Genomic DNA, 27,075 nt, shown 5'->3' with positions numbered 1-27,075 from the left:
CGGATCTAACTCAGGTGTCCCAAACTCTGGTGTCCGTGTTGGATCGATTACCTCTGCAGACCCCCGCAGTAGCCAGCGGGTCGCAGGAACCTCTGTCGGATCCCTCCATTACAAGCCGCAAAAGGTCCAGACAGGAACGCCGGTCTGAGTCCTCTTCTCGCTCCATCTCGCCACACGGTTCTTCTCTGCGGTCGACTTCCCCCCGGTCTTCCTCCCCTGAGTCAGGCGAGGCGTTCTCAGATGCGCCTTCGGAGGATGTTTCAGAGCTGGATTCGAACCAAATCGCTACCATGAGGGATATGGTTCAGAATCTCATTGGAGCGATAAATCAAACCTGTGGCATCAAGGAGTCCTCTACGGAACCCGCAGATCAGGCGGTTTCGTTTAGACGGGCTAAACCACCTTCCAAGTTTTTCGCTCCTCACCCGGAATTCGAGGAGATTATGACCAGAGAAAAAGAGAACCCGACCAGACGCTTTCAGAGAGGAAAGCGACTTGGCGTTTTATATCCTTTTTCTCCGGAGCTCACCGCTAATTGGACTGCTTCTCCTTCGGTGGATCCTCAAGTTTCCAGACTGTCCACCAACACGGTCCTTCCACTGTCCGGCGGAGCATCTCTGAAGGATTCTAACGATAGGGTCATAGAATCTTTCACGAAATCAGCCTTTGAAGCGGCCTCAGCTAGTCTTTGCCCGGACAGCTGGCGGAACTTGCCAACCAGATTTCTCACGCGGGTGAATATCTGGTCTCAGCCCCCCTGGATGCCGCGTCTTGTGCGGCTCAGGCGTCCAGCAACGCGGTTGCCATCCACCGGACCGTTTGGCTTAAGGCCTGGCAGGCGGATTTGTCTTCCAAAAAGTCCCTTACCAGCCTGCCTTTTCAGGGGTCTCGTCTCTTTGGTTCTAAGCTGGACCAAATCATTAAGGATGCCACCGGGGGCACAAGTTCTCTTCTTCCCCAGGCTAAACCTCATCGTCCTCCTCCTAGACGTCAATTTTGGTCTTTTCGGCCTTTTCATCGCTTCGCGGCGTCAAACTCCTTTCCCCAGCAGCAACAGAGGCCACAGGCGCGTCAGGAGAAGAAGACAGTATCCTTTAGGCCCACTCCTTCCTGGCGTCCTCGCTACTCCCAGGGTAGATCCTCCAGGTCCAGGACTGGAAGCTCCACCTCGGCATGACTCTCGGCAAGACCCCAGCACACCTCCCAGGCTGGGCGGCCGTCTCCTCTTCTTCAGGGACGTCTGGATCTCCTCAGTAGAGGACGCATGGGTCAGGGAAGTTGTATCCTCGGGATACAAGATAGAGTTTGTTTCACGACCCCGGGATCGTTTCTTCGAATCCCGACCTCCAAGAGACCCCGCTCTAGTTCTGGGTTTCTTTGCAGCCATCGCTTCTCTCCTCAAAGCCGGGGTAATCGTTCCCGTCCCAGAAAAAGAACGGTTCACAGGTTTCAATTCAAACCTTTTTGTGGTACCGAAAAAAGACGGCAAGGTTCGTCCCATTCTGGATCTCAAATTACCGAACAAGAGAGTTTGTCTGAAGCACTTCAGGATGGAATCCCTTCGTTCGGTAATTGCTTCCATGGAGGCTCAGGAATTTCTGTGTTACATAGATATTCAGGACGCCTACCTCCATGTCCTGATATTCCCGGGAAATCACCGATTCCTGCGCTTTGCGGTGCTCCAGGAACATTTTCAGTTCGTCGCCCTACCGTTCGGTCTTGCAACCGCCCCAAGAGTTTTCACGAAGATCATGGCGGCGCTGATGGCCATCTTGAGGGTCAGAGGCCTGGTTCTGTTTCCATACCTCGATGACATCCTCATCAAGGCTCCGTCCTTTTCTCAGGCTCACGAAAGCCTGTCCATCGTTCTCGACACCCTAGCCCGTTTCGGGTGGCTGGTCAACCGGAAGAAGTCCTGCCTTATTCCTTCTCAGCGCATCATCTTTCTGGGCATGCTCTGCGACACTCGTCAGACCAAAGTCTTTCTTCCCGAAGACAAGAGATCCATCATTTGTCGGGACATACGCTTGCTTCAGGGTCCTCGCCCTCCCTCCCTCCCTCAGATCGGTCATGAAGGTTCTGGGGAGGATGGTGGCAACATTGGAAGCGATTCCCTTCTCCCAATTTCATTTGCGACCCCTTGAGCAAGCCATTCTGTATCAGTGGGACAGGTCTGTCTTCTCCCTGGATCGTCCGATCCGACTCTCTCCCCGGGTCAAACGGTCTCTCAACTGGTGGCTGACGTCGCCTCTCATCTTCCAGGGCAGGTCCTTCCTTCCAGTTCACTGGCAGGTGGTGACGACGGACGCCAGCCTGCGGTGCATATCCCCTGCATGGACAATTGGGCTGCCGACTTCCTCAGCCGCGAGGGTCTCGCGGCAGGGTAATGGTCCTTGCATCCGGAGGTTTTCCATCAGATTTGTCTTCGATGGGGGACTCCAGACGTGGACCTCACGGCGTCCCGAATGAACAGGAAGGTTCCTCGGTTTGTCTCCAGGTCTTGCGACCCCCTCGCGGTGGGCGTTGACGCTCTGGCCATTCCTTGGTCGCAGTTCGTGCTGCCCTATCTGTTCCCACCCCTGCCCTTACTTCCCAAGCTGTTGAAAAAGATCAAAGCGGAAGGGGTGCCGGTCATTGTGATCGCCCCGGATTGGCCCAGGAAAGCTTGGTTTGTGGAGATCGTCAATCTTCTCGCGGACGGCCCCTGGCGCCTTCCAGACAGGCCTGATCTGCTGTTTCAGGGTCCGATCTGCCACCCGAACTCTCGGTTGCTCAGTTTAACGGCGTGGCTGTTGAAACCGCAGTTCTAAGAGCGTCCGGCCTCTCGGACCGGGTGATGCACACCATGATCCAGGCTAGAAAGCCTTCGTCTTCCAGGATTTACTACCGTACGTGGAAGGCTTATTTTTGTTGGTGCGAGTCCAACTGCGTTTCACCTATGTCCTTTTCCCTGCCTTCCGTTTTGGCCTTCCTTCAGGCAGGATTGGATTCGGGCTTTGCTCTTAGTTCCCTGAAGGGCCAGGTTTCTGCGCTCTCCATCCTTTTTCAGAAGACTTTATCTTCTCGGCCACAGGTTAAGACCTTCCTTCAAGGAGTGGCCCATGCTGTCCCTCCGTACAGGGCCCCTGTGGATTCATGGGATTTAAATCTGGTACTGGACGTTCTGAGGGTTTCCCCCTTTGAGCCTCTCAGGGAGGTTCCCATATCAGTTCTGTCTTGGAAGGTGGCCTTTCTTGTGGCCATCACTTCTATCCGCCGTGTTTCCGAGTTGGCGGCTCTCTTGCCGACCTCCTTTCTTGGTCATCCACCAGGACAAGGTGGTCCTCAGATCTCCGCCTTCCTTTCTTCCTAAGGTGGTTTCCACATTCCACCTCAACGAGCACATTGTTCTACCTTCCTTTTGTCCAGCTCCGACTCATCCTCTGGAGCGATCGTTGAACAAGCTGGACCTCGTCAGGGCAGTGAGGATCTACCTGGATAGAACGTCCGGTTTCCGGAAGACGGATTCTCTTTTCGTCATTCCTGATGGCACGCGCAGAGGCTTGCCGGCTTCCAAGGCGACTATTGCTCGCTGGATCAGATCGGCAATTTTGGAGGCTTACCGGGTCAAGAACAGAGTGCCCCCTCCTGGGATAAAGGCTCACTCTACCCGGGCAGTCGGCGCCTCTTGGGCGGTACACCACAGGGCTTCCGCCCTACAGCTTTGCAAAGCGGCAACCTGGTCTTCCATCCACACGTTCGCCAAATTTTACAAGGTCCATACCTACGCTTCGGCGGATGCCAGCCTAGGCAGAAGGATTTTGCAGGCGGCAGTGGTGAGTCCTCTGACCTGATGGAAGTCTGTTTTTCCCACCCCAGGGACTGCTTTTGGATGTCCCATGGTTCCTGTGTCCCCCAATGAGAGGCGATAGAGAAAACAGGATTTTTGGTTGCTTACCGTAAAATCTGTTTCTCGGAGCCTCCATTGGGGGACACCGCACCCTCCCATGTTATTCAGTTTCTCTTGTTCTATGCTCTATGACTGTTCTCACGTTTACAGTTCTCATGTTTGTGGTTATGGTTTTCAACCTTGTTATTTATCTCCTACTGCTTTCTCACTAACTGAAGTGTATAATGCCAGTCGGTGGGGTATACACTGCAGAGGAGGAGCTAACTTTTTTGTGCATAGTGTCAGCCTCCTAGTAGCAGCACCATACACCCATGGTTCCTGTGTCCCCCAATGGAGGCTCCGAGAAACAGATTTTACGGTAAGCAACCAAAATCCCCGTTTTTCATTTTCACAGATCAACATTGTAAAATTCTGTGAAGCACCTGTGGGTTCAAGGTGCTCACCACACATCTAGATAAATTCCTTGAGGAGTCTAGTTTCCAAAATGGTGTCACTTGTGTGGTTTTTTAGGCATATCAGGGGCTCTCTAAACACGATATGACAATCACAGACCATTCCATCAAAGTAGTTTCCCCCATATTTGGGGTTTCTGCATACTCAGGAGAAATTGCACAAGAAATTTTGTGTTCCATTCCTGTTACCCTTGTGAAAATAAATTTTTGGGGGGAAAATGTTGTTTTTTTTCTTTTCATGGGTCTAAGTTATAAACTTCTGTCAAGCACCTGGGGGTTCAAGGTACTCACCACACATCTAAATGAGTTCCTTGAGGGGTCTAGTTTGCAAAATAAGGTCACTTGTCGGGGGGTTGCAACGGTTTAGGCACATCAGGAGCTATCCAAATTCGACATGGCGTCCGTTCTCGATTCCAGACAATTTTGCGTTCAACAATGGAACCTATTATAATAAATAGGACCTCTGCATTATACTCTCTGGGTGACAGATGTTTATTCAGTAACCTACCCCCCCCCCCCATAGGCATTTGCGTCACTCTACACCCAATGTCTGATTGGGCAGGTCAGTATGCCTGGACAATGCCATTACAGACCGGAACCTTCAGTCACATTTTCTTGTACCAAACCCTTGAAAAGTACCTATCACCCTTCTGGGGCTGCCCTTTATTTAAGAAAAGTGTGTACAGCCTCAGACTGGAGAAAGAAAGACGCTGGCCCACAATAGCTTGGACAAACAGTCTATTCTGCTCACTGCACAGTGACGATATGTGCTGCAGCACAGCAGACTTGAGTGTGATTAACAGCTTCAGCTTTCATCTCCAGCAGTCAGTGTGGGAGAGGGGCAGTACAGCAGAGTTGGCAGCACTACACTTTCTTTGGCAATGCTAATGTGAATCGGGTTCGGCTGATAGAGCTCATTTCAATTTGAGAGAAGCGCTACTAGAAGTGTTTGTAATGAGACTCAACAGTTAATCACACTCGGGTCTGCTGTGCTCCAGCACTGGTCATCACTCTGCAGTGAGGAGAGCAGACTGTTTGTCAACGATATTGTGGCTCCTGTTCTTCTCTCCCAGTGTGTTGCTGCATGTGTATGTTTGGTCAGCGTCAGAATGAGGAAGAAGTATCTGCCCCAAGTGAAAAATGTCTGACACTGCCTATTTTGTCTTGTTTAAGAGTCAAATTATTCTCTTTATTCAATTTACACAGAACCAGCTGGAATATAAGGGATGTAACATAAAATCATAGAAATATATCATTTTTATTTCTTCTTTTTAGGGCTGAAGGCAGCAGCAAGATTCAAGCCCGGATAGAGCAGCAATCTGCCCGATCCTCACAGCCACCCTCACAGTTTAAAACGCCATCAAAACCTGCAGGACCTAAAACTTCACCCCTGAAGGATCATCCTTCTCCTGAACCTCAGCTCGATGACATCAAAAGGGGTAAGGCGGCATACTAGTGCAATTGTACTCTCTTCTCAGGTAATTAGAAAGGCTTTTATTTTACAAATTTACACATTACTTTTTTTATAACGAGCATAAGTGATATATTTAGAATAATGGAGATCTATAGTAACGAAAACGTCAAACTAAATGTTAGTACGAAATATAATATACAGTATAAGGTACTTTAGTCTAAATAACACTATTAGTCAGGGTCACAAAGAAAAATGCACAAACAGGATGCAGCAGACCCCCTTACTAAAAGGAGGTAACACAAGTGCAAAATGCTGATAAAACAATCCCGCTCAGCCTACCAATCTATGGAGGGGGTGATTGCCTGGTATTAGAGTTGCACAAAGATGAAGCTTGCAATATGTCGCAAGTCACACACAGGTGTAGCACAGTGCCCAGCTAACCGCCTATTACATGCCCCTACTATTCGATTAGGCAGGCTTCCAGGCACTCTACTAGTACATCACAGAGGTACAAGCCTCTGATTTACAAGATCACCATTGATAGGCCTGGCCACACCCTGTAAAAAATGCAAAAAATATATATAGTAATATTAAAAGGTATTGGTTAATATTTTGGCCAAAATACGCAAACTCGCAACCCACGTCAAGGTTCCTCACTGTCCTGCACTACGGTAAAATAAAAAGCACAGCCAAAGGTCTAAAAGGAACTTTTAAAATTAAATATGCAATGTACCTCTTATTAAAGAGATAATGTCACTAGGATCAACCCTTTTATAGCGTCTATATGGGCATGAAGGTCATAGGAAGCTCAATAAAATGATAGCTTTATATCTGTTATCCGCTGTCTTATTCCAGAGATGTCCACGCTTTTCTTATATGTAAATGAGCTGTTCAGGGCTATGGGCTGACACTGATCTGCATGGAGATCTGCCTCAAGAGATTATGCTACATGAAGGGGAGTTACCAGTGTGAGACATGTAATCTCTGCTCTCCTGATCTCACTACAGAGCTGTGTGTGATTATACCGGACACATCTGCAGGTTCCTCTCAGCTTCAGCTTCCATCTCACAGGCAGACACAGTTGTAATATTGTTACAATACAGCAGAACTGTAAGAGCTGCAGAAATGTATTTGTAAGAAGACAAAAAAGTTCAGTTCTACTGTCTTGTGTTAGTTCCATATCTCACACTGGTATCTCCCCCTGCCTGCACAAGATGCGGATGCCTTCGACAGCTCATTTACATGTAAGAAAAACATGGATTTTTCTAGAATAAGACATCAGATTGCAGATATCAAGGTATCATTTTATTCAACTTTCTATGAGCTGCATGTCCATATAGATGGCTTAGGAGGGTGGATCCTACTGACAGATTCTCTCTAAAAAATATCTCCATTCTCAAGAATGAGGAGACTTTAAATGTTATAGTTTACAGCTTGTTGACAAGGTTATCAGTTCATCAGTGGTGGCTGCTCTTGCAAGCTCTTAAGTGTACACCTTGCATGGGCTGTCCTGAAGCTGGCTGCATCACTGTATCCTGCCAGTTTCAGTACCCATACTCTCCTCCGCTGCTGCAGAGGCAAAGCCATCTTTGCTGGCAGTATTGGAGCGTGCACGGTTTTGGTAAAGTCAGTTTTCTCTGATGTAGATCCTGCAGAGCCCAGTTATTGAGCTGTGTATAACCCGCCCACATCTCGGCTTTCTGTCTGTGTACATTGTATAGTGACAGAGCTGCTAATCAGTGCTGGGGGCAGGGTTGGACTACCCTGCACATGCCTTGTTGTCCTATAATAATAATCTCCTGCTGTTAAAACACAGGCTGCATTGAAAGCGCAAAACATAGCCCAATAAATGACACATCCCTAAATTCAGGGTCTCTGTTCCTACCTTATGATGCTCTCAGATTACATAGCAAAACCCTGCTGACCTATTCCCTTATTGTCACCAATCCTATTGAGGCACAATATAGTCAGCATCTCTCCAGCCTTACAGAGTTTCTCCGATGGGGTCAGTATATAATCCCATACCCTCAAAAATGCTTGAGGGATATATAGCATACACATGTGACTGGCGGCACTGGAGCGTATTCACATGAATGCAAAACACGGTGCACAGTATATATAATGCTACAGACACTATCCCATAAATTCAGCTATGGAGTAAATAGTAATAATGCTAGCTTATTGCCCCTTGTTTTTATATTTATACCATTCATAGCAATGGGAGGGTGAGCATATTCTTTATCCCCTTCCGATGTAGGACGTACATCGTACTGCAGGTGCAGGGGTATGGAGCTGGCTCAGTAACTGAGTGCACCCAGACAAATCAGGCTTTCTTTAGGCACAGAATTAATGAGAATCTCTATCTCGCAGGCTGTACTGACTGTTCTCTCTTTATGTTAGAGCTGAGGGCAGAGGTGGAGATTATTGAGCAGATGAGCAGCACCAGTGGCAGCAGCTCCTCTGAATCCGGAAGCTCCTCGGGGAGTGAGGACGACTCCAGCAGCGGTGGAGAAGATGACACACGCACGTCGCCCTCCCAGCAGTACACGAACAGAACGCCCATCTCCAATGGCACCAACAGACCCCAGGGAAGTACCCAGCTGATGAACACTCTTAGTAAGTAGAGCCCCCTGCTGTTCCATCAGTCAAATCACAGTCATGTGAAAGTTCCTAAATGTGTTCAGAAAAAATAATTGTGTCTAAGTGCATCAATGAAGAGAACATTGTGTTTCCATTCATCATGCACCTGAAAAGTAGAAACAAAGGTAGTTTTAATAGCAAATATTATTAGTGTATTGTCATAATAAGATGAAAAAGTTAAAAGGAATCTGTCACCCCTTGGGACGTTTTTAAGCAATTAATATGGGCATACAGGTGATAGAATTGTTCGAATAGTCCTACCTGTATGCCTCATAGCTGTGGTCTTGTTGAGAAATCATCTTTTAATCCTTTATGTTAATGCGTTCTTCCAGGCTCTAGGTGTGTGGTGCCTGAAAGAAAACTCTGCCTCTGATGTTCATTATTATACCACCCCCCTCCCATCAGTGTGCTGTGACGTGTACTGGTGGTCCCGGAATCCCACGCCTGTGCCCTGCAATAGCACAATTATATGTACCTTTTTCCCCCTGCTATGGGCATTGGCTTAGTTGTTCTTCTGCGCAGGTGAGTCACTGCTACTTCATCAGTCACTCGCCGACGCCTGCACAGAAGAGCAGTGAAGCCAATGCCCATAGAAGGGTGGAAAAGGTATGTATAATTGCGCTATTGCGGGGCGCAGGTGCATTATTCCGGCACCACAACTGCGCGACACAGGTCACTGTGATACTAATGGGAGGGGGGTGGTATGATAATGAACACCGGAGGCAGAGTTTTCTTCCAGGCACCGCACACCCCAGAGCCTGGAAGAACTCATTATCATAAAGGATTAATAGATGATTTCTCAACAACAAGACTACAGCTACGAAACATACAGGTAGGACTACTTGAACAATTCTATCAACTGCATGCCCATATCAATTGCTTAAAACTGTCCCAGGGGGTGACATTGCCTTTAAGTATGTCTTGAAAACTAGAAGAAAAAACGCTAGTTAGGAACAGCACTTATCATTAGCGCATATGGCCATCTCTATTTGATATAGTCCCGGCTTCAGTATTGCTCCAGCATGTGGCTTGTGTGTATGAACTATAGATTAACCCATTATTGTTCTTGGTTACTGTAATGTTAGAGTCCCTGCATGGTTCCTCTCCCAGCCGACATACTCACTACCACAGCCTCTCGGCGGCGTGTCCTGCTCCAGCCTCTGCCACAGCTTCCTGGTCCCAGGGCACGCGCACATCGTTCAAGTCTCCCAGCAATGCACTTAGGCCGCGCGCTCCCTGCTTCCTAAAAGGAAATGCCCCCAGCCTATAGCTAGGAGGTGTTAAGTATTTAAGGTACCTTCACCAGTAGGGAGGTGCCTGGGAAGCTTTAGTACCTAGTTAGTCTTGTAACCACTAATTCGTTGTCAGGTCCCTGCTCCTGAACCCGATCTGCTACCCTGTACCAGAATCTGTCCTGTTATGCTGAATCCGCCCTGCCAGAGCCTAATCCTGTACCTGAACCCGTTCTCTTTGTGTTCATCATTTCGTACCCGTTCCATGTGACCAACACCAGTATCAGTACCACCAGTGGCCTTGTTCCTGTCCTGCCTGACAATCGGAGTCCATACTGACATCCCTGACCCCTTTGGTCAGCTGCTGCAATATTGGGGACTGCCCTGTTATGCCCTTCCTATAGGACAGGGGTAACTTCTTGATTGCTGGGGGTCCAACCAAGGTTCTGAAAAACCCCTCGTAAATGGATCATTCGTTGATCATGCGCACTTACACTAAATTCATTGTTAATGGGACACCGGAGATTGCCGAATGCAGCGTTTGTCTTATCTTCGACGTTCTCATAAGAATGAATGGAGTCGCAGTGCGCCAAATCGACCACTGCTCCATTCACATGGTGGGTCTTTTCAGAACCCTGGTTCTTGAGATTGCTGGGGGTCCCAGTGGTTGAACTCCTAGTGATCGGGAAGTTATCGCTTATCCACTGGATAGTGGATAACTTACAAACTTGAGAATACCCCTTTAACTCCATCTTTTATCTTCTGGATAGTCATTACCAGCATCCCCTGTATCACTCATTTCTTGTTTTGATTGTTGCATAATTGTGACCTGTGGAGCCTTAGTCTAACGACTTACATTTTTCACATGATTATATGGAGACAAATAATGTACCGTATATACTCGAGTATAAGCCGACCCGAGTATAAGCCGAGACCCCTAATTTTGCCACAAAAAAACTGGGAAACTTAATTACTCGGGTATAAGCCTAGGGTGGAAAATGCAGCAGCTCCCGGTTAATGTCAAAAATAAAAATAGATACTAATAAAAGTAAAATTAATTGAGACATCAGTAGGTTGTGTTTTTGAATATCCATATTGAATCAGGAGCCCCATATAATGCTCCATACAGTTCATGATGGGCCCCATAAGATGCTCCGTATTAAAATATGCCCCATATAATGCTGCACAAATGCTGATTATGGCCCCATAAGATGCTCCATACAGACATTTTCCCCATACAATGCTGCACAAATGCTGATTATGGCCCCATAAGATGCTCCATAGACACATTTGCCCCATATAATGCTGCACAAATGCTGATTATGGCCCCATAAGATGCTCCATACAGACAATTGCCCCATATAATGCTCCACAAATGCTGATTATGGCCCCATAAGATGCTCCATACAGACATTTGCCCCATATAATGCTCCACAAATCCTGATTATGGCCCCATAAGATGCTCCATAGACACATGTGCCCCGTATAATGCTCCACAAATGCTGATTATGGCCCCATAAGATGCTCCATAGACATTTGCCCCATATGCTGTTGCTGTGATTAAGTAAAAAAAAAAACACTCACCTCTCGTCGCTCAGGCCCCTGGCACTTTCTATAGTCACCTTTCCCCGTTCCACCGCTGGGCGCTGCTGTGTCTTCCTCGTCCTCTGCACTGAAGTTCAGGCAGGGGCCGGCGCGCACACTAATTGCGTCATCGCGCCCTCTGACCTGAGCATCACTGCAGAGGACGCGAAAGACGGAGCCCGGCGGTGGAACGTGGACAGGTGAATATCGCGCAGTGCCTCCGTTATACTCACCTGCTCCTGGCGCAATCCCTGCAGGTCCCTGGTTCTCCGGGCGCTGGCAGCTTCTTCCTGTGTTGAGCGGTCACATGGTACCGCTCATTACAGTAATGAATATGCGGCTCCACCCCTATGGGAGTGGAGTCAGGTCCATATTCATTACTGTAATGAGCGTTACCATGGGACCACTAAACACAGGAAGAAGCTGCCGGCGCCCGGAGAACCAGGGATTTGCAGGTGAGTATGACTAGACAGCTGATGCTTCTCCTCCCCAGCCGACCCCTGGGAATGACTTGAGTATAAGCCGAGAGGGGCAATTTCAGCCTAAAAAAATGGGTTGAAATTCTCGGCTTATACTCGAGTATATACGGTAATTTAGTCTTGTTTTGAAATGTCATTAGGACGTGTCACAAAACACCAGTGGGGATTCGCTGTGGTCTTCCTCCATTGAGATGAATAGGAGGTGTATAAGTGGCACAGCACTGAGTTGTCACTGTACAAGGTTAGCACACACTTCCACAGCGATGCATTGGGCCACATTTATTGTGTGTGTCAGCCTAAACCAACGCTTCTCCTACAGTGCGTCGTTCACATTATGATGCACCCTTTGTGCGTCAGGAAGGATTTATGTGTCTAACACACTACTATTGAACTAGTTGAAAGTGACTTGTTTGCCAGCAAATGTTAGGCATGCTTATGTGATAGTATTTTTGCAGAAGAGAAAATAAAAGTGCAATTTACATGAGATGCTCTATTTGATGAAACTGTGTGGCATCTACGTCTAGCCCTCACGTCTGTGTGTTAATGTCTAGCTCTCACCTAAAGTTAAAATGGTTATCCACTACTAGGACAACCCCGTTCTTAAACTAAATATTCGGCCCCCATAAAATTTTAAAGCCTATAATCACCTCCCATGGCGGCGCCATTCCCGCAGTGTTGGCACTCGCTCTCTTCGAGGCTCTCATGCGGTGTTAGGACACGTGACCCCCAACGCCCAATCAGCACTGGCGCCACTGTCTCCGCCTTCATACAAACTGAACATGAAGAGGAATGGGCCATGGCTGCAGCTCATCCCGGGACTTCCTCTTCATGTTCAGTTTGTCCGAAGGCGGAAACTGTGATGGCAGCGCTGACTGGGCTTTGGGTGTCACGTGTCCTAACAGCGCATTAGAGCCCCGAGACCTCAAGTACCAACACTGCTGGAACGATGAGTATAGGCTTTATTATTTTATTGGTGCCGTACATTTCGTTTAAGAAGGGGTTATCCTAGTAGTGGGCAATCCCTTTAAAGAAACAATTCCGTTAAAATGTTGATGGGCTAAACCTGTGTAAATATGTATGTTCTGTAGTGAAGCTGTATTAATATACTCATCAGTCATCATCTTCTCCAGTGTCCAGCGCTGCTCCTGTCGTCTTCTGGGTCATGTGATGACTTTTCCGATTTTTTTTTTTTTAACCAGATATTTTTTATTAAAGTTTTCAGAACATAACAGAATTTTCACCAAACTACCCGACAATCTTTCCCCCATTCCCAACCGCTCCCCCCCTACCCAACCCTGGTCCAATGATAAAATATATCACAAGAAAAATACAGACATAGATAAAGCACATATCCCAAAGCACCAGTCATGGAGTACAACTAAATCACTTTCAGGGTGATATAAACATGGTATCACGAGAATAAACTTACAGACGGTAAGCCCGGAACATTCAACCATCCTGCCCAAATTTTTCTCAAACACTGCCGGTTTACCCCGTTTAAGATAAATGGCCTTCTCTCTGCATAGTATGAGGTTTAGCTTATTTACATATTCTTTCCTCGTGGGATCTTTATCTGAGATGACTTTTCTGATTTAACAGCTCACACTTGGGTTTATGTGAGAGCCGGAAGTCGCTATTAGGCCGGCGTCACACTGGCGAGTTTTACGGACGTAAGAGCGCAGAAATTACGTCCGTAAAACTCACAAAATAAACGGCACAATTATTCTCAATGGGGCTGCTCCTATCAGCCGTATATTACGGTTCAGTATTATACGGCTTTCTACGGCCGTACAAAATCCCAGCATGCTGCGTTTGTCAGCGTATTGCGCAAAAAATTTGCCAATGAAAGTCTATGGGGGCGAGAAAAATACGGATTCCACACGGACCAGCAGTGTGACTTGCGAGAAATACGCAGCGGTGTTAGTGAAAAGTCGGTAATTCAATTGCCGGCTTCTCATTTCTCCTTCCCAAACCCGACATGATATGAGACATGGTTTACATACAGTAAACCATCTCATATCCCCATTTTTTTTGCATATTCCACACTACTAATGTTAGTAGTGTGTATGTGCAAAATTTCAGCGCTGTAGCTGCTAAAATAAAGGGTTAAATGGCTGAAAAAATTGGCGTGGGCTCCCGCGCAATTTTCTCCGCCAGAGTGGTAAAGCCAGTGACTGAGGGCAGATATTAATAGCCAGGAGAGGGTCCATGGTTATTGGCCCCCCCGTGGCTACAAACATCTGCCCCCAGCCACCCCAGAAAAGGCACATCTGGAAGATGCGCCTATTCTGGCACTTGGCCACTCTCTTCCCACTCCCTGTAGCGGTGGGATATGGGGTAATGAAGGGTTAATGCCACCTTGCTATTGTAAGGTGACATTAAGCCAGATTAATAATGGAGAGGCGTCAATTATGACACCTATCCATTATTAATCCAATTGTTTGAAAGGGTTAAAAAACACACACACACATGATTTAAAAGTATTTTAATGAAATAAACACAGCGGTTGTTTTAATAATTTATTGCTCTCTCAATCCATTTGCAGGCCCTCGCTTGGCAAAATAATAAACGCACAATATACATACCTTCTGATGTCCGATCACGTCCCACGATGTAATCCATCTGAAGGGGTTAACTAATATTACAGGCACGAGCTGCGATAAACCACTCGCTCGTGCCTGTAATCCCCGGGTGCTGAAAGGAAAGCTGGATCTGTTCTTACATTGAGTCGCGGTGATGCACCCCTGCTGGATGTTCTCATGAACTGCAGCCTGGGAACTTTTTCCCACGCTCCAGGTCATATGAGGACATCCACCAGGGGGCGCATCACCGCGACTGAAGGAAATGTAGGTCATTGACCTACATTTCATTCATTCGCTGGGGATTACAGGCACGGAGCAGAGCTGCATTTGCAGGGCTCCTGCTTGTAAATTATTTTAACCCCTTCAGATGGATTACATCGTGGGACGTGATGGTTCAGCTGAGGGTATGTATCTTGTGCGTTTATTATTTTGCCAAGTGAGGGCCTGGAAATGGATTGAGAGAGCAATAAATTATTACAACAACCGCTGTGTTTATTTCATTAAAATACTTTTAAATCATGTGTGTGTGTGTTTTTTAACCCTTTCATACAATTGGATTAATAATGGATAGGTGTCATAATTGACGCCTCTCCATTATTAATCTGGCTTAATGTCACCTTACAATAGCAAGGTGGCATTAACCCTTCATTACCCCATATCCCACCGCTACAGGGAGTGGGAAGAGAGTGGCCAAGTGCCAGAATAGGCGCATCTTCCAGATGTGCCTTTTCTGGGGTGTCTGGGGGCAGATGTTTGTAGCCAGGGGGGGCCAATAAACATGGACCCTCTCCTGGCTATTAATATCTGCCCTCAGTCACTGGCTTTACCATTCTGGCGGAGAAAATTGCGTGGGAGCCCACGCCAATTTTTTCCGCCATTTAACCCTTTATTTTAGCAGCTACAGCGCTGAAATTTTGCACATACACACTACTAACATTAGTAGTGTGGAATATGCAAAAAAAAAGGGGTATATGAGATGGTTTACTGTATGTAAACCATGTCTCATATCATGTCGGGTTTGTGCAGGAGAAATGAAAAGCCGGTAATTGAATTACCGGCTGTTCACAGATATCGCGCTGAATGAAATCTAAATACAGAATATATATACATATGTGTCTCAATGAGATATATATATATATATATATATACTGTATATATGTTTTCCCGAACATTTGAGCACATAAATCCATTAGATGTCGGTTTTGCAAGCCTGCGCGACAATCTCGCAGTACGGATGCCATACGGATTACATACGGAGGATGCCATGCGCAAAATACGCTGACACACCCTGACTACGGATCAATATTTTGGGAACATTTCTCCGTATTACGGCCGTAGTACGGACGTATAATACGTGGCGTATTGTCTTACGCCAAGTGTGAGGCCGGCCTTACAGTGTAAGTCTATGGAGCCTTGTTCTGATGAGCACTAGACTTACATTGTAAAAGCCACTTCCGACTCTCACATAGACCCCATTGTGATCTGTAGAGTGGGAACTTCAGTCAGACGGGGACCAGAGCGGCACCTAGCCCTGGAGAAGACAGTGATCGCTGGGTATATTCACTGCATGTACTCACAGGCTTACCCCACAAAATGTTGATGTGAGCGCTCCTTTACGTTCATTTTGATGGAGTTCAGCTGCACATGAACAATCTGCGCTCTCCGAGTGGCCGAGCTGGAAATTGTCCCGTTCTTGGGTTTAGTAAAGCCTCTCCGTGTGTCCTACTGTACAGTGTTAGAGCCTATCCAAGTGGTTTAAGTGTCAGAATTTGTCCTGTTTTGTGCCCTTAGTATTTGTTAACGAGAAAGTGTACTATGCTAATATGTGTCTTCCTCATAATTTGTCCTTTTTTTTCTTATCTTATTTTAGGACATGACTTACAGCTAAGTGAATCTGGAAGCGACAGCGATGACTAAGAAGAGATGTTCTTGGATAGATCTTATTTCTCTGTGTACATAGAAGCACTGATGCACCCAAATATCAAGCACTGCAATAGTATAATATATACGGCAATAGTTCTCTATTAGAAAGTAGGAGATTAAAGTCTTATTCGGACTTCTGCCCTCACACATATGCGTACGTATGGACATGGAAATCATATAGTGGCAGCAGGATTGTCATGAGACCGTAGTCTCTAGACAATGGGTAAAATCCTCCTTACACATCGTATGCTTAAATATAAGGGAAAGTAGTATGATAAAATTATTCATGTGTGTTAACGTTGTGTTAGCTTCTTGTATGTATATAAGTATTGACAAGGTATAAAGCGTTTTTAAATACAGTAGGATTTTTCTTTCTGTGGTGCGTCTCTAAAGTTCAGAACTTACCATCAAAATAGTCCAACGAGCAGCAACGTTCAGTAAGGGTTTGGTCTTTCCAGTTTAATGGCGATGGAACAGGATTTCATCAAATATATGCCCCCATGACCCAGTCCCACAGTGGCTCGTATTCTACGTCTTCAATCCTTTTACATTATACTTATGTATTAGTTTGTTGAAGGGTCACACGTGTTGGTCTTAAAGCTTTACTTTGAGGAACTATAAAACTCGAAATGAGTTGACTCAAATCAAGAAAAGCTCTTTATTTGTATTTTTTTGACAACTAAAACAATTACAGCTGTTACTGGCTTATATGGTGCCCCCAGTAGTACTGGAGTATTAATGAAATGGCTTTATTGGGAGCAATTTCACATCTATATGTTATAAGTCCACAGTGGTTCGTTCATTAGCAAGAATATCCTGATAAAGAGACTGGTGTGGTCTTGTGATGCGTAAAGCCACTTCTACACCAGCCAGTGTTTGCCCCAAAGTCTGTTCTTAGTGACGTTCGTTCAGAGTCTTTGCCCCGTGGACATATGGTAGCGATCAGCCATCATCATCCGATTTCTATCTTTTATGGGATCCCCGTGCCCATACAATTTGCACAGTCAGATGATTTGTACATACATTTATATCTGTCAGTGTCCATTAATGTATTATGGTTTTGATTTAGGCAAGTTCCAAGCAGATTATTGCCCAGGTAAATGGAGCCTAAATTGCAACCAATAGAGCCTTTTCATCAGTGCTTCAGTTCCACAGCCTCCAACTCCTCCATAATCCACCATCCAACTATACATAAGAATGAAGAATTGAAACTGGAGAAGGCAGGAAGCAGCAGCATAATAATTCTACATTCGCGTCTAGGTTTTATGCCTTGGCACAATGCCTAAAGTTAAGCAGACGGATAAAGAGAGGCACGCTAAAGTACATTGCCCTATGAAATGCTGTTCTTTTCTTTCTATAGCTTTTTAAAAGTGAGGACAGCATTGTGATGCCATTTGTCACAGGTCTAACTCCTTTTAAAGCTACATTCCCACGTTGAGCTTTTTGGTGAGCTTTTGATGTTGCAGATTTTCTGGAGCATTTCTGAACCCATTAAAGGGAACCTGCCAGGTCCCCCATGCCCTTCATCTAGCACCATTCTCCTATGTATGAGAATGTTCCCTGCCTAACTGGCCCTTTATAACGTTTTTGAGTGAAAACAAGGTATAAAAAAGCGCTTATAATGTCCCCATTTCCTATGCTAATGTTGCCCCAGACTAGTCAACCCTCTTTCTATGTTATCACACCCCTGTGGTCGTAATAACCTAATTTGCACAAGCAGCATCATTGCCGCTCATGTAAATTGAGCGCATGCGCGCACCGCTCATTCCAGCAGCGTCACTGCATCTCTGAAGCCAGGTGTACACTTCCCGGCTTCAGAGATGCACATTGTGCATGACCGGAAGCTATCTTCTAAACATCCGGACATGCGGTGTGCACCCCGCTGAGGCCAGGAAGTGTACACCTAGCTCCAGAGACGCAGTGACGCTGCCGGAATGAGCGGTGCGCGCATGCGCTAGATTTTCATCAGCGGAGCTGATAGGTTATCGGTGCTCTTTGGCCTTACCTGGTGCATGCACACTACAGTACTTTGCTCTACCCTCGGCAGGGCAGAGAGAAGTGCGCAGGAGCACGATGGGGGGTGACACTGTGTGGATGACGTAGGACACGTCATACACATGAAGCAGGGAAGGAGGACGGTGATCATAAGGAGAGAGGAGATGCCGGATCAAGACAAGAGATGCCCATCGGACAGGACAGGACAGTAAAAGGTCTTTTGTGCCTTGCATAGGGAATTGGGGACATACTAAAATTCTGTAAAGTGGGCTTACAGGTGCAAGCCCCACTACATATTGGGAAAACCTGGTGACAGGTTCCGTTTAAGAAGTATATTGCAAAAATGCTTGTTTTTATAAGAACTAAGCAATTTTACCCATTTAAGAACTTTAGACTTCCAGCTTCAGAAAAAAAAAAGTTTAAGGATGCAAATTTTTCCTCCATTTTTTTAAGGTTGTTGATTAGTTCTTCAATACTGTATGTGCTGTTCTAGGCATTTGTTTTTACTTTATGAGATAACTGCATGAATGTATTGCAGTAGAAAACCGGATCCACTCTGAGCCTAACTACACGTGTCTTTAGGAAGAATCCGAAAATGTACTTTATTATTTACTTTATTTTCTGTCTCGTATTCATTAACATTTTCTGACACTAAATTGTTCAAAATACCATATGACGTTCATGAATTTGTGCCAAATCAAAAATGTTATTTTTTGTCTTTAATCTCTTTTTACATATACTTCAGACTGATATAAAATCCCTCCAGAGGGGAAACTGGAGAAAATGTCTGTTTTTTTTTTACAAAGTTGCAATTGCTGAAACCTCACCCACAGTGGTAAATATAACGCAAGCTCAAATTAAAATAAGGTGCAAATGAAAAACAGGCAAAAAACACAAAAATCAAGGCAAAAAAGGGTTAAATCCAATAATGAACAGACCCCAAAGTGTTTTCATAGTTAACTTTGATTACATTTATGCTAGAAATGGCTGCCTGGTCGTCCTCTCAAACCCCCACTGATTGCTATGTCCATAATGGGGAACATCTGTGTAGTTTCCTTTTGTATTTTTCTTTTTTTGTAATGTGGAGATATATTTTATATAATGTATCATTTTAGTAAATATGTACCGTAATTATTTAAAGGGCATCGGTTATCAGATTTTTGCCGCCTAATCTGAGAGCAGCATAATGTACAAGTTTAGACTGATTCCAATGATTTTTTTCTTACTGGGCTGCTTGCTGTAGTTTTGATAATCTCCAGCTAATAAAACAGTGATTTTATCACTAGTTGACTAGTAAACCTGCTGCCATGTATTTCTCTGTATTTGAGCTCTGTATAACCCTGTCCCCACTGACTGGCAGTTTTCTGCCTATGCACAGTGTACCCTGAAAGCTGCCACTCAGTGGTGTGGGTGGGGTTATACAGAGCTCAGCATTCAGAGAACAGGTTGCAGCAAATAATACAATTATTTTATCAAAACTACAGCAAGCCGCCCATAAAGCGATATATCACTGGAATCAAGGTCTCTGCCCCCACATCATGCTGCTCTTATATCGGGTAGCAAAAATCTAGTGACAGATTCCCTATAACTCTTATTTTATCTGTATGCATAACATTTTGTTATTTATTTTTAATGTTACTGGATTGCTCATATACAGGTGTGTGATATCACAATTAAAGTGCATTTATATGCTTGATAAAGGAGATGTACCTTATTCAATTGGATTATTCTACTTTATTTTATAGACTTTATGATATGGATGAATCTCCGTGTTCAATGTCCAATGCTGTGCCGGGTCTGGTTTTATGTGTAAAACTTTATAACCTGGTGAAAACTTAAAGGGGTGATCTGCTTTTGAAAACCCTTGTTGATCACAAGATGTTGGTTAGATGAAGAGTGTCCGAGGATTCAGCAGCAACTGTTCAGATCCCAAGCGGGACCATGAGGCTATGTGCACACGTTGCGGATTTGACGCTGTGGCAGTCCACAGCAGTTTTCCATGCGTTGTACAGTACCATGTAAACCTATGGAAAACCAAATCCGCAGTACACATGCTGCAGAAAATTCCGCGCTGAAACGCTGCAGTTTATTTTCCACAGAATGTCAGTTCTTTGTGTGGATTCCGCAGCGTTTTACACCTGTTCCATAATTGGAATCCGCAGGTGAAAAAACGCAGGTAAAATCCGCGCTGAAAAATCCGTAATGAAATCCGCAACGTGTGCACATACCCTTTTAGAGCAAATAAGCATTACACAATTCCCATTAAAATCAATGGACTCTTAATGCAATGTGTCAGATCCTGCATAATGCAACGTAATTAGTCCAGCATGATGAGATATTTATATATTTATATATATATATATATATATATATATATATATATATATATGTGTGTATATATATATATATATATATATATATATATTAATCCAAAAAGTAGATGAAATGCATTCCTTTTTCAATTATGATAAAATCTCCAAATTCCCCCCATCCCCCACTGCTCCCCTTAGCTTTCTTCAATTATCATATCTCCCTCCTATAACCTATCAGAAGTTGGCCAAACACATAGAGAACTTGAACCTGTGACCATTTACTTGTTTTGTATACTACACTACTGTAGTATATAAGGAAGATTGCAGTCGCCTATGAAGTTCAGCTACAGGCTGGGCTTCACATGAGGACCAAGATGTCAGCCATGGTGGCCTTCAGTAGGCTTTTGCCTGGCATGATAACCTGCAATCTCATTGTGTGTCAGGGTTCAACTATAGCAGGTGCCTATGTGCCGCGAGCATTCAGTCCATTTAAATGCCGCTGTGAACCATTGACAAATAGCATAACAGTGGGATTCTGAGTTACCGCTGTTGCTGTTTGCAGGCAGTTGATGGTTGTGTAACATAGCTTGTTTACTGGGACTTCTTTATACATATGGGCCTGACATGGGAGGTCCTATGTCAGGACGGCATTAAGAAGCCATTCTCCACTCTTAGTCCTTGTCCAGCTATCATTCCACCTTAATACTCTCATTTGCTTCTAAACCCCTTGAAATGCATGTACACTTGGAACTGTCTTACAGTTCCAATCCAACTTTCTGTTTAACTGGCTTCAATCTGGTATCCAGCGCCACCACTCTATGAATCCACCTTATTCAAGGGCACTAATAATCTAACAAAGCCGTACAACAGGTCTCTATTCTCCGTTGTCTAAACTCTTCCTCTTCAGTTGATCACAAACTTTGTCATTAATAATTAATAATAATAATCTTTATTTTTATATAGCGCTAACATATTCCGCAGCGCTTTACACACATTATCGTTGCTGTCCCTGTTGGGGCTCACAATCTAAATTCCCTATCAGTATGTCTTTGGAATGTGGGAGGAAACCGGAGTACCCGGAGGAAACCCACGCAAACACAGAGAGAACATACAAACTCTTTGCAGATGTTGTCCTTGGTGGGGTTTGAACCCAGGACTCCAGCGCTGCAAGGCTGCAGTGCTAACCACTGCGCCACCGTGCTGCCCGATGTCCGTCATTCCATGGCATCAAAGATTTAGCCCTCTACTGGATCTCCCGATACCTCACAAACAGTACATTTTGGACTGAATTTATTAAGGTTTTTCACCAGTTGTCTGGCTTAATACACCTGTATTGTACACTGTTTTGTAAGTGTTACACAATTTTTGTGAAACCTCGACTTTCATGCTAGTCCCCACTAGCTCTGCCAAAATTGGTGAAGCATGGACGGGTATGGCTGGTGCTTTGCCCGGCTCTTCCCACTTTCCCTGTGGCGGGGGCAACTGGGGTTTATATTTGTGGGGCTGATGTCAGCTTTGTATAGTCGGGTGACATCAAGCCCACTGATTAGTAACGGAGAGGCGTCTATATGACACCTATCCATTGCTAATCCTATAGTTTTATTGTAAATAAACAGCCGAAATAAAGTCTTGTTTTTAAAATAAAAAAAACTTTTACTTTTTTTATTCAAAAATAACAAAGACAGTTATACTCACCTAATATAAGAAAAAACAACAGAAAAATATTTCAGCTCACCCTTCAGGAAACATTTCCTCATAGTCCTTTCAAGATCCGAGCACGGAAAGAGCTGCTGCCCCAGCACTCCTGAAGTAATGTAATTGAAGAGAAGATCCAGCTCAGAAAGTATTTAAAGATAAAAAATTATTTATTCCAAAAATTATTAAAAATGGAAACACTGCATGTCAAAATCAGCAAAAAACATATTTACAGAGGGACATCCATGAAATAGCTGAACGCATTTCGAACAGTCTCGGTGTTCTTTGTCCACAGCAAGTGATCCGAATGAGAAGTTCGTATATAAGAACATTCTTTGCCAGGTGAAGTAAGTATAGCAGGTGATGAAGAAACTTGTGACATGATTAGAAATATTCCACACATGATGCTGAGCCTTTCAATCTATGAGGCAAAAAAATTAGATCACAAAAAAAAAAAAAACAACATTCATACAAGTATATATTACAAAATATATAATGAGAAAATATATATATAACAATACAATTGCAAGAAATAGAAAAATAGTGATTACATGAAACAAACAGAAAAAATATAACAAAAATAAAAACTAAAAATATAACCTGAGCAAAAAATAATAATAATAATCAGTAATGCAACATGATTTCTTTTCTAAGGTTTAGACCCATAGGTGTGCGTGTGTTTAATAAATAAATCCAGAAAGCTTCTCTGTCTAGCAACTTTTTTTCTTTATCGGCTCCTCGTATATCCTTATGAATTTGTTCGATTGCATATATTTTTAGATGTGTAGTTTGTCTGTTATGTATATTAATAAAGTGATATGATGCATTTGAAGTATGACGTAAGGTGGGTTGCACTATATCATTTAAATGCTCACGAAATCTATCTTTTAATTTTCTTATAGTATAGGTATATCGATGATTTATTACTAATTTGGAATGGGGATCAAAGATCCATCACATATTTTTTATTTTATTTGAACAATAATCCGTTTAATCTTAAAGTCACTCATTCTTTGGATAATTATTCCATAAATTTTTTGGATTTTGCAGCTGTTTTCCATGCGGTTTACAGTACCATGTAAACCTATGGAAAACCAAATCCGCAGTGCCCATGGTGTGGAAAATACCGCGCGTAAACGCTGTGCTGTATTTTCCGCAGCATGTCAATTCTTTGTGCAGATTCTGCAGCGGTTTACACCTGCTCCTCAATAGGAATCCGCAGGTGTAAAACCACAGGTAAAATCCGCATGAAATTTGCAGTAAAATGCAGTGCGTTTTACCTGTGGATTTTGCAAAATCGGTGCTGAAAAATGCGCACACGAATCTGCAACGTGTGCACATAGCCTAACAATCCTCTCCTTGGCATTTCTCATCCAGACCCAGGGTGAATGGTCCATTACCAAGCGAAACGGTCGGAAGAGCAAATAACATAGGGACGCCAAGGCCCACTTAAAGGCCAAGCACTCCTCCACTACGCTATATTTTTTGTCTGCCAGGGTAAGTTTCCTACTCATGTAGATGACCAGATGTTCTTCTCAGTTCACCTCCTGTGACAGAACCGCTTCTAGGCCTACTTCAGAGGCATCCGTTTGTATGCTAAAGCCTTTCTTGAAGTTGGGGCTGGTGAAGACAGTCTGTACGAACAAAGACAACTCCGTGGATTGAAATGCTTCTTCTGCTTGGGGACCAACCGAACCATGACTGATTTTCTTCTCTTTCAGAGATCAGTCAAGAGTGCCGATCTCCCAGCAAAATTAGGTAGTACCTAATGATGCCAAGGACCGCTCTTACCTGTTTTGTAGCAAGAGGCTGGGGCCAGTTTTGAATGGCCTCAATTTTGTTTGAGTTTTGATAACCCCTTTTCCAATCACGTAAATGCTGAGCTTCCTCAAGACCTAATGTGCATTTTTTGGGGGGTTCGCTGTCAAGCCTGAAGCTCTTAGCGTATCCACGACCGCTTGTACCTGGGACATGTGGGTATACCAATTGGTACTAAAGATGATAATATCCAAATACACGGACGCATATTTCTGATAGGGCTCTAACACTATGTCCACCAGTCTCTGAAATGTGGCCAGTGCATCACGTAGCTCAAAAGGCAAGATAACATAGTGATAAAGACACTCTGACGTTATAAAGGCTTTTTTTTTTTTTACACCAACTCTGACAGAGACATCTGCCAGTAACCCTTGGTCAGATCAAATGCCGTAAAGTACTGGGCCTGCCCCATTCTCTCAATCAGCTCATCCACCTGGGGCATTGAATTAAGGTCAAATTTGCACACGTCTTTCAATTTTCGGGAGGTTTGCGATCTGTTTGGCTTCAGATCAGTACAATTGGGCTAGCCCACTCCTGGACTCTTCAATAACTCCTAGCTGGAGGATTTGTTTCACCTCAGCTGCGATGGCTTGCCTCTGGCACATGGTACAGTTTCATTCGTACCCTTACCTGAGGCTCGGTTATAATGTCATGTTGGATTACAGATGTACGGCTCAGCAGTTCTGAGAACATGTCCGTATAGTGTGGCACCATCTTCCGAATCTCTAATTTTTGCTGTTTAGAGAGAGCCTCACTTATCTTCACCTCTCTCCTGGCCCAGTGACGGAGGGTCCCCAAACGATATGACCGGAGTCGTATCCGTAATGAAACACTCCTGTTTTTTCCATGCTTTTAGCAGATTTACATGATACAGTTGTTCGGGTTTTCTCTATCCGCGCTGGTATGCTTTAATTCACCACCTCAACCTTTTTCAGGGCTTCATATGGTCCTTGCCACTTGGCCATAAGCTTACTTTCTTCTGTGGGCATTATGACTTAAGGTACCGTCACACTAAGCGACGCTGCAGCGATACGTACAACGATCCCGATCGCTGCAGCGTCGCTGTTTGGTCGCTGGAGAGCTGTCACACAGACCGCTCTCCAGCGACCAACGATGCCGAGGTCCCTGGGTAACCAGGGTAAACATCGGGTTGCTAAGCGCAGGGCCGCGCTTAGTAACCCGATGTTTACCCTGGTTACCAGTGTAAAATGTAAAATAACAAACACTACATACTCACCTTTGCGTCCCCCGGCGTCCGCTTCCTGCACTGACTGAGTGCCGGCCCTAACAGAGCGGTGACGTCACCGCTGTGCTGTGCTTTCACTTACGGCCAGCGCTCAGTCAGTGTAGGAAGCGGACAGCGAGGGACGTGTGACAGACATCAGAAGGTGAGTATGTACTGTTTGTTTTTTTACATTTTACACTGGTAACCAGGGTAAACATCGGGTTACTAAGCGCGGCCCTGCGCTTAGTAACCCGATATTTACCCTGGTTACCATTGTAAAACATCGCTGGTATCGTTGCTTTTGCTGTCAAACACAACGATACACGCCGATCTGACGACCAAATAAAGTTCTGAACTTTAATCAACGACCAGCGATATCACAGCAGGATCCTGATCGCTGCTGCGTGTCAAACTCAACGATATCGCTAGCGAGGACGCTGCAACGTCACGGATCGCTAGCGATATCGTTTAGTGTGACGGTACCTTAACACCTGATCCCCTTGTTTAAAAGGACCTGACCATGACCTTTCTATTCTCGGTTTTGCGCTCCCTAGGCATCCACTAGATCTTCTTTCACTATAGGCATGCCCGCTGCGATCTGGTCCTGCATACTTGTCATGCACTCTATTACACTTTTATGGGGAGTAGGCTACTGTTCCCACATCTCTTTGGCTATGTCCAGCAGCCACCTCGGATACCTGCCGTATAATAGCTCAAAGGGTGAGAATCCCGTTGAACTATGTGCGACCTCGCAGATTGCAAATATTAAATAAGGCAGAATTGTGTCTTAATCGCTCCCATCATTCCCAGTACTTCTGAAACGGATAGTGCCCGTATTCTCCCAGGTCAACATTTTCCAGTAGAGGCTCCCCAACCGGCGAACAAGGGAAGAACACAAAAAAGGTGCAGAGTATACTCCAAGAGGGGAATACCAAAAATACATAATTTACCATTGTGACACCTGCCCTGAGAAACCTGGAATTTGCATTAAGGATTGCTTCAAAGAATACCACATGTCCACAAATTAATAAAATTTGTTTTACCCTGTTGACACAACACACTTATAATCTGATGTACTCCGCACAACTTACACATAATCATAACACCACATTATAAATTCATACACCAGTAAAACCAAAAGCGTTATTATCATTACTATAACTATGCTGCTAGATAAATTCTTTGAGGGGTGTAGTTTCCAAAATGGTGTCACTTGTGGGGGATTTCCACTGTTTAGGCACATCAGAGGCTCTCCAAACACAACATGACGCCTGCACACCATTCCATCAAAGTCTATGTTCCAAATTATCACTCCTTCCCTTCCGAGACCTGCCGTGCGCCCAAACAGTTTCTCCCCACATGGGGTATCGGCATACTCAGGAGAAATTGCACGACAAATTATAGGGTCCATTTTAATTTCTGTGAAGCACCTGGGGGTTCAAGGTGCTCACCACACATCTATATAAGTTCCTTGAGGGGTCTAGTTTGCAAAATAAGGTCACCTTGTGGGGGGGTTTAAACTAATTAAGCACATCAGGGGCTCTCCAAATGCGACACGGTGTCCACTCTCAATTCACGTTCAAAAAGTCAAACGGTGCTCCTTACCTTCTGAGCCCTGGCGTGCACCAAAACAGTGGTTTTCCACCATATGTGGGTTAGTGGCTTACTCAGGAGAAATTGCACAACAAATTTTTGGGTCCATTTTTCCAGGAAAATTTTTGTGAGAAAAAGTTAAATGTTCATTTTTTTCCTTCCACATTGCTTCACTTCCTGTTCAGCACCTGAATAGTTAATGAACTTCTTGAACGTGGTTTTGAGCACTTGAGGGGTGCAGG

The 27,075-nt window shown here is 44.7% G+C and overlaps 1 protein-coding gene across 1 annotated transcript in view; it reads left to right on the top strand.

Moving 5' to 3' along the window:
- The window catches only part of EAF1 (ELL associated factor 1), a 39,077-nt gene extending 22,235 nt beyond the window's left edge, over positions 1–16,842 (top strand). The window contains exons 4-6 of the mRNA XM_077269008.1: positions 5,617–5,780; positions 8,156–8,371; positions 16,143–16,842. Of these exons, the coding sequence (XP_077125123.1) occupies positions 5,617–5,780; positions 8,156–8,371; positions 16,143–16,189 (427 nt within the window). The 3' untranslated portion in view covers positions 16,190–16,842. The remainder of the gene's footprint in view (positions 1–5,616; positions 5,781–8,155; positions 8,372–16,142) is intronic.
- The last annotated feature ends 10,233 nt before the right edge of the window (positions 16,843–27,075 follow it).

The sequence above is a fragment of the Ranitomeya variabilis genome, chromosome 6 (genome assembly GCF_051348905.1).
Source record: "Ranitomeya variabilis isolate aRanVar5 chromosome 6, aRanVar5.hap1, whole genome shotgun sequence".
NCBI classification, from domain to species: domain Eukaryota; kingdom Metazoa; phylum Chordata; class Amphibia; order Anura; family Dendrobatidae; genus Ranitomeya; species Ranitomeya variabilis.
Note: the sequence above shows the minus strand (reverse complement) of the source record. Positions and strands in the feature narration are given on the sequence as shown.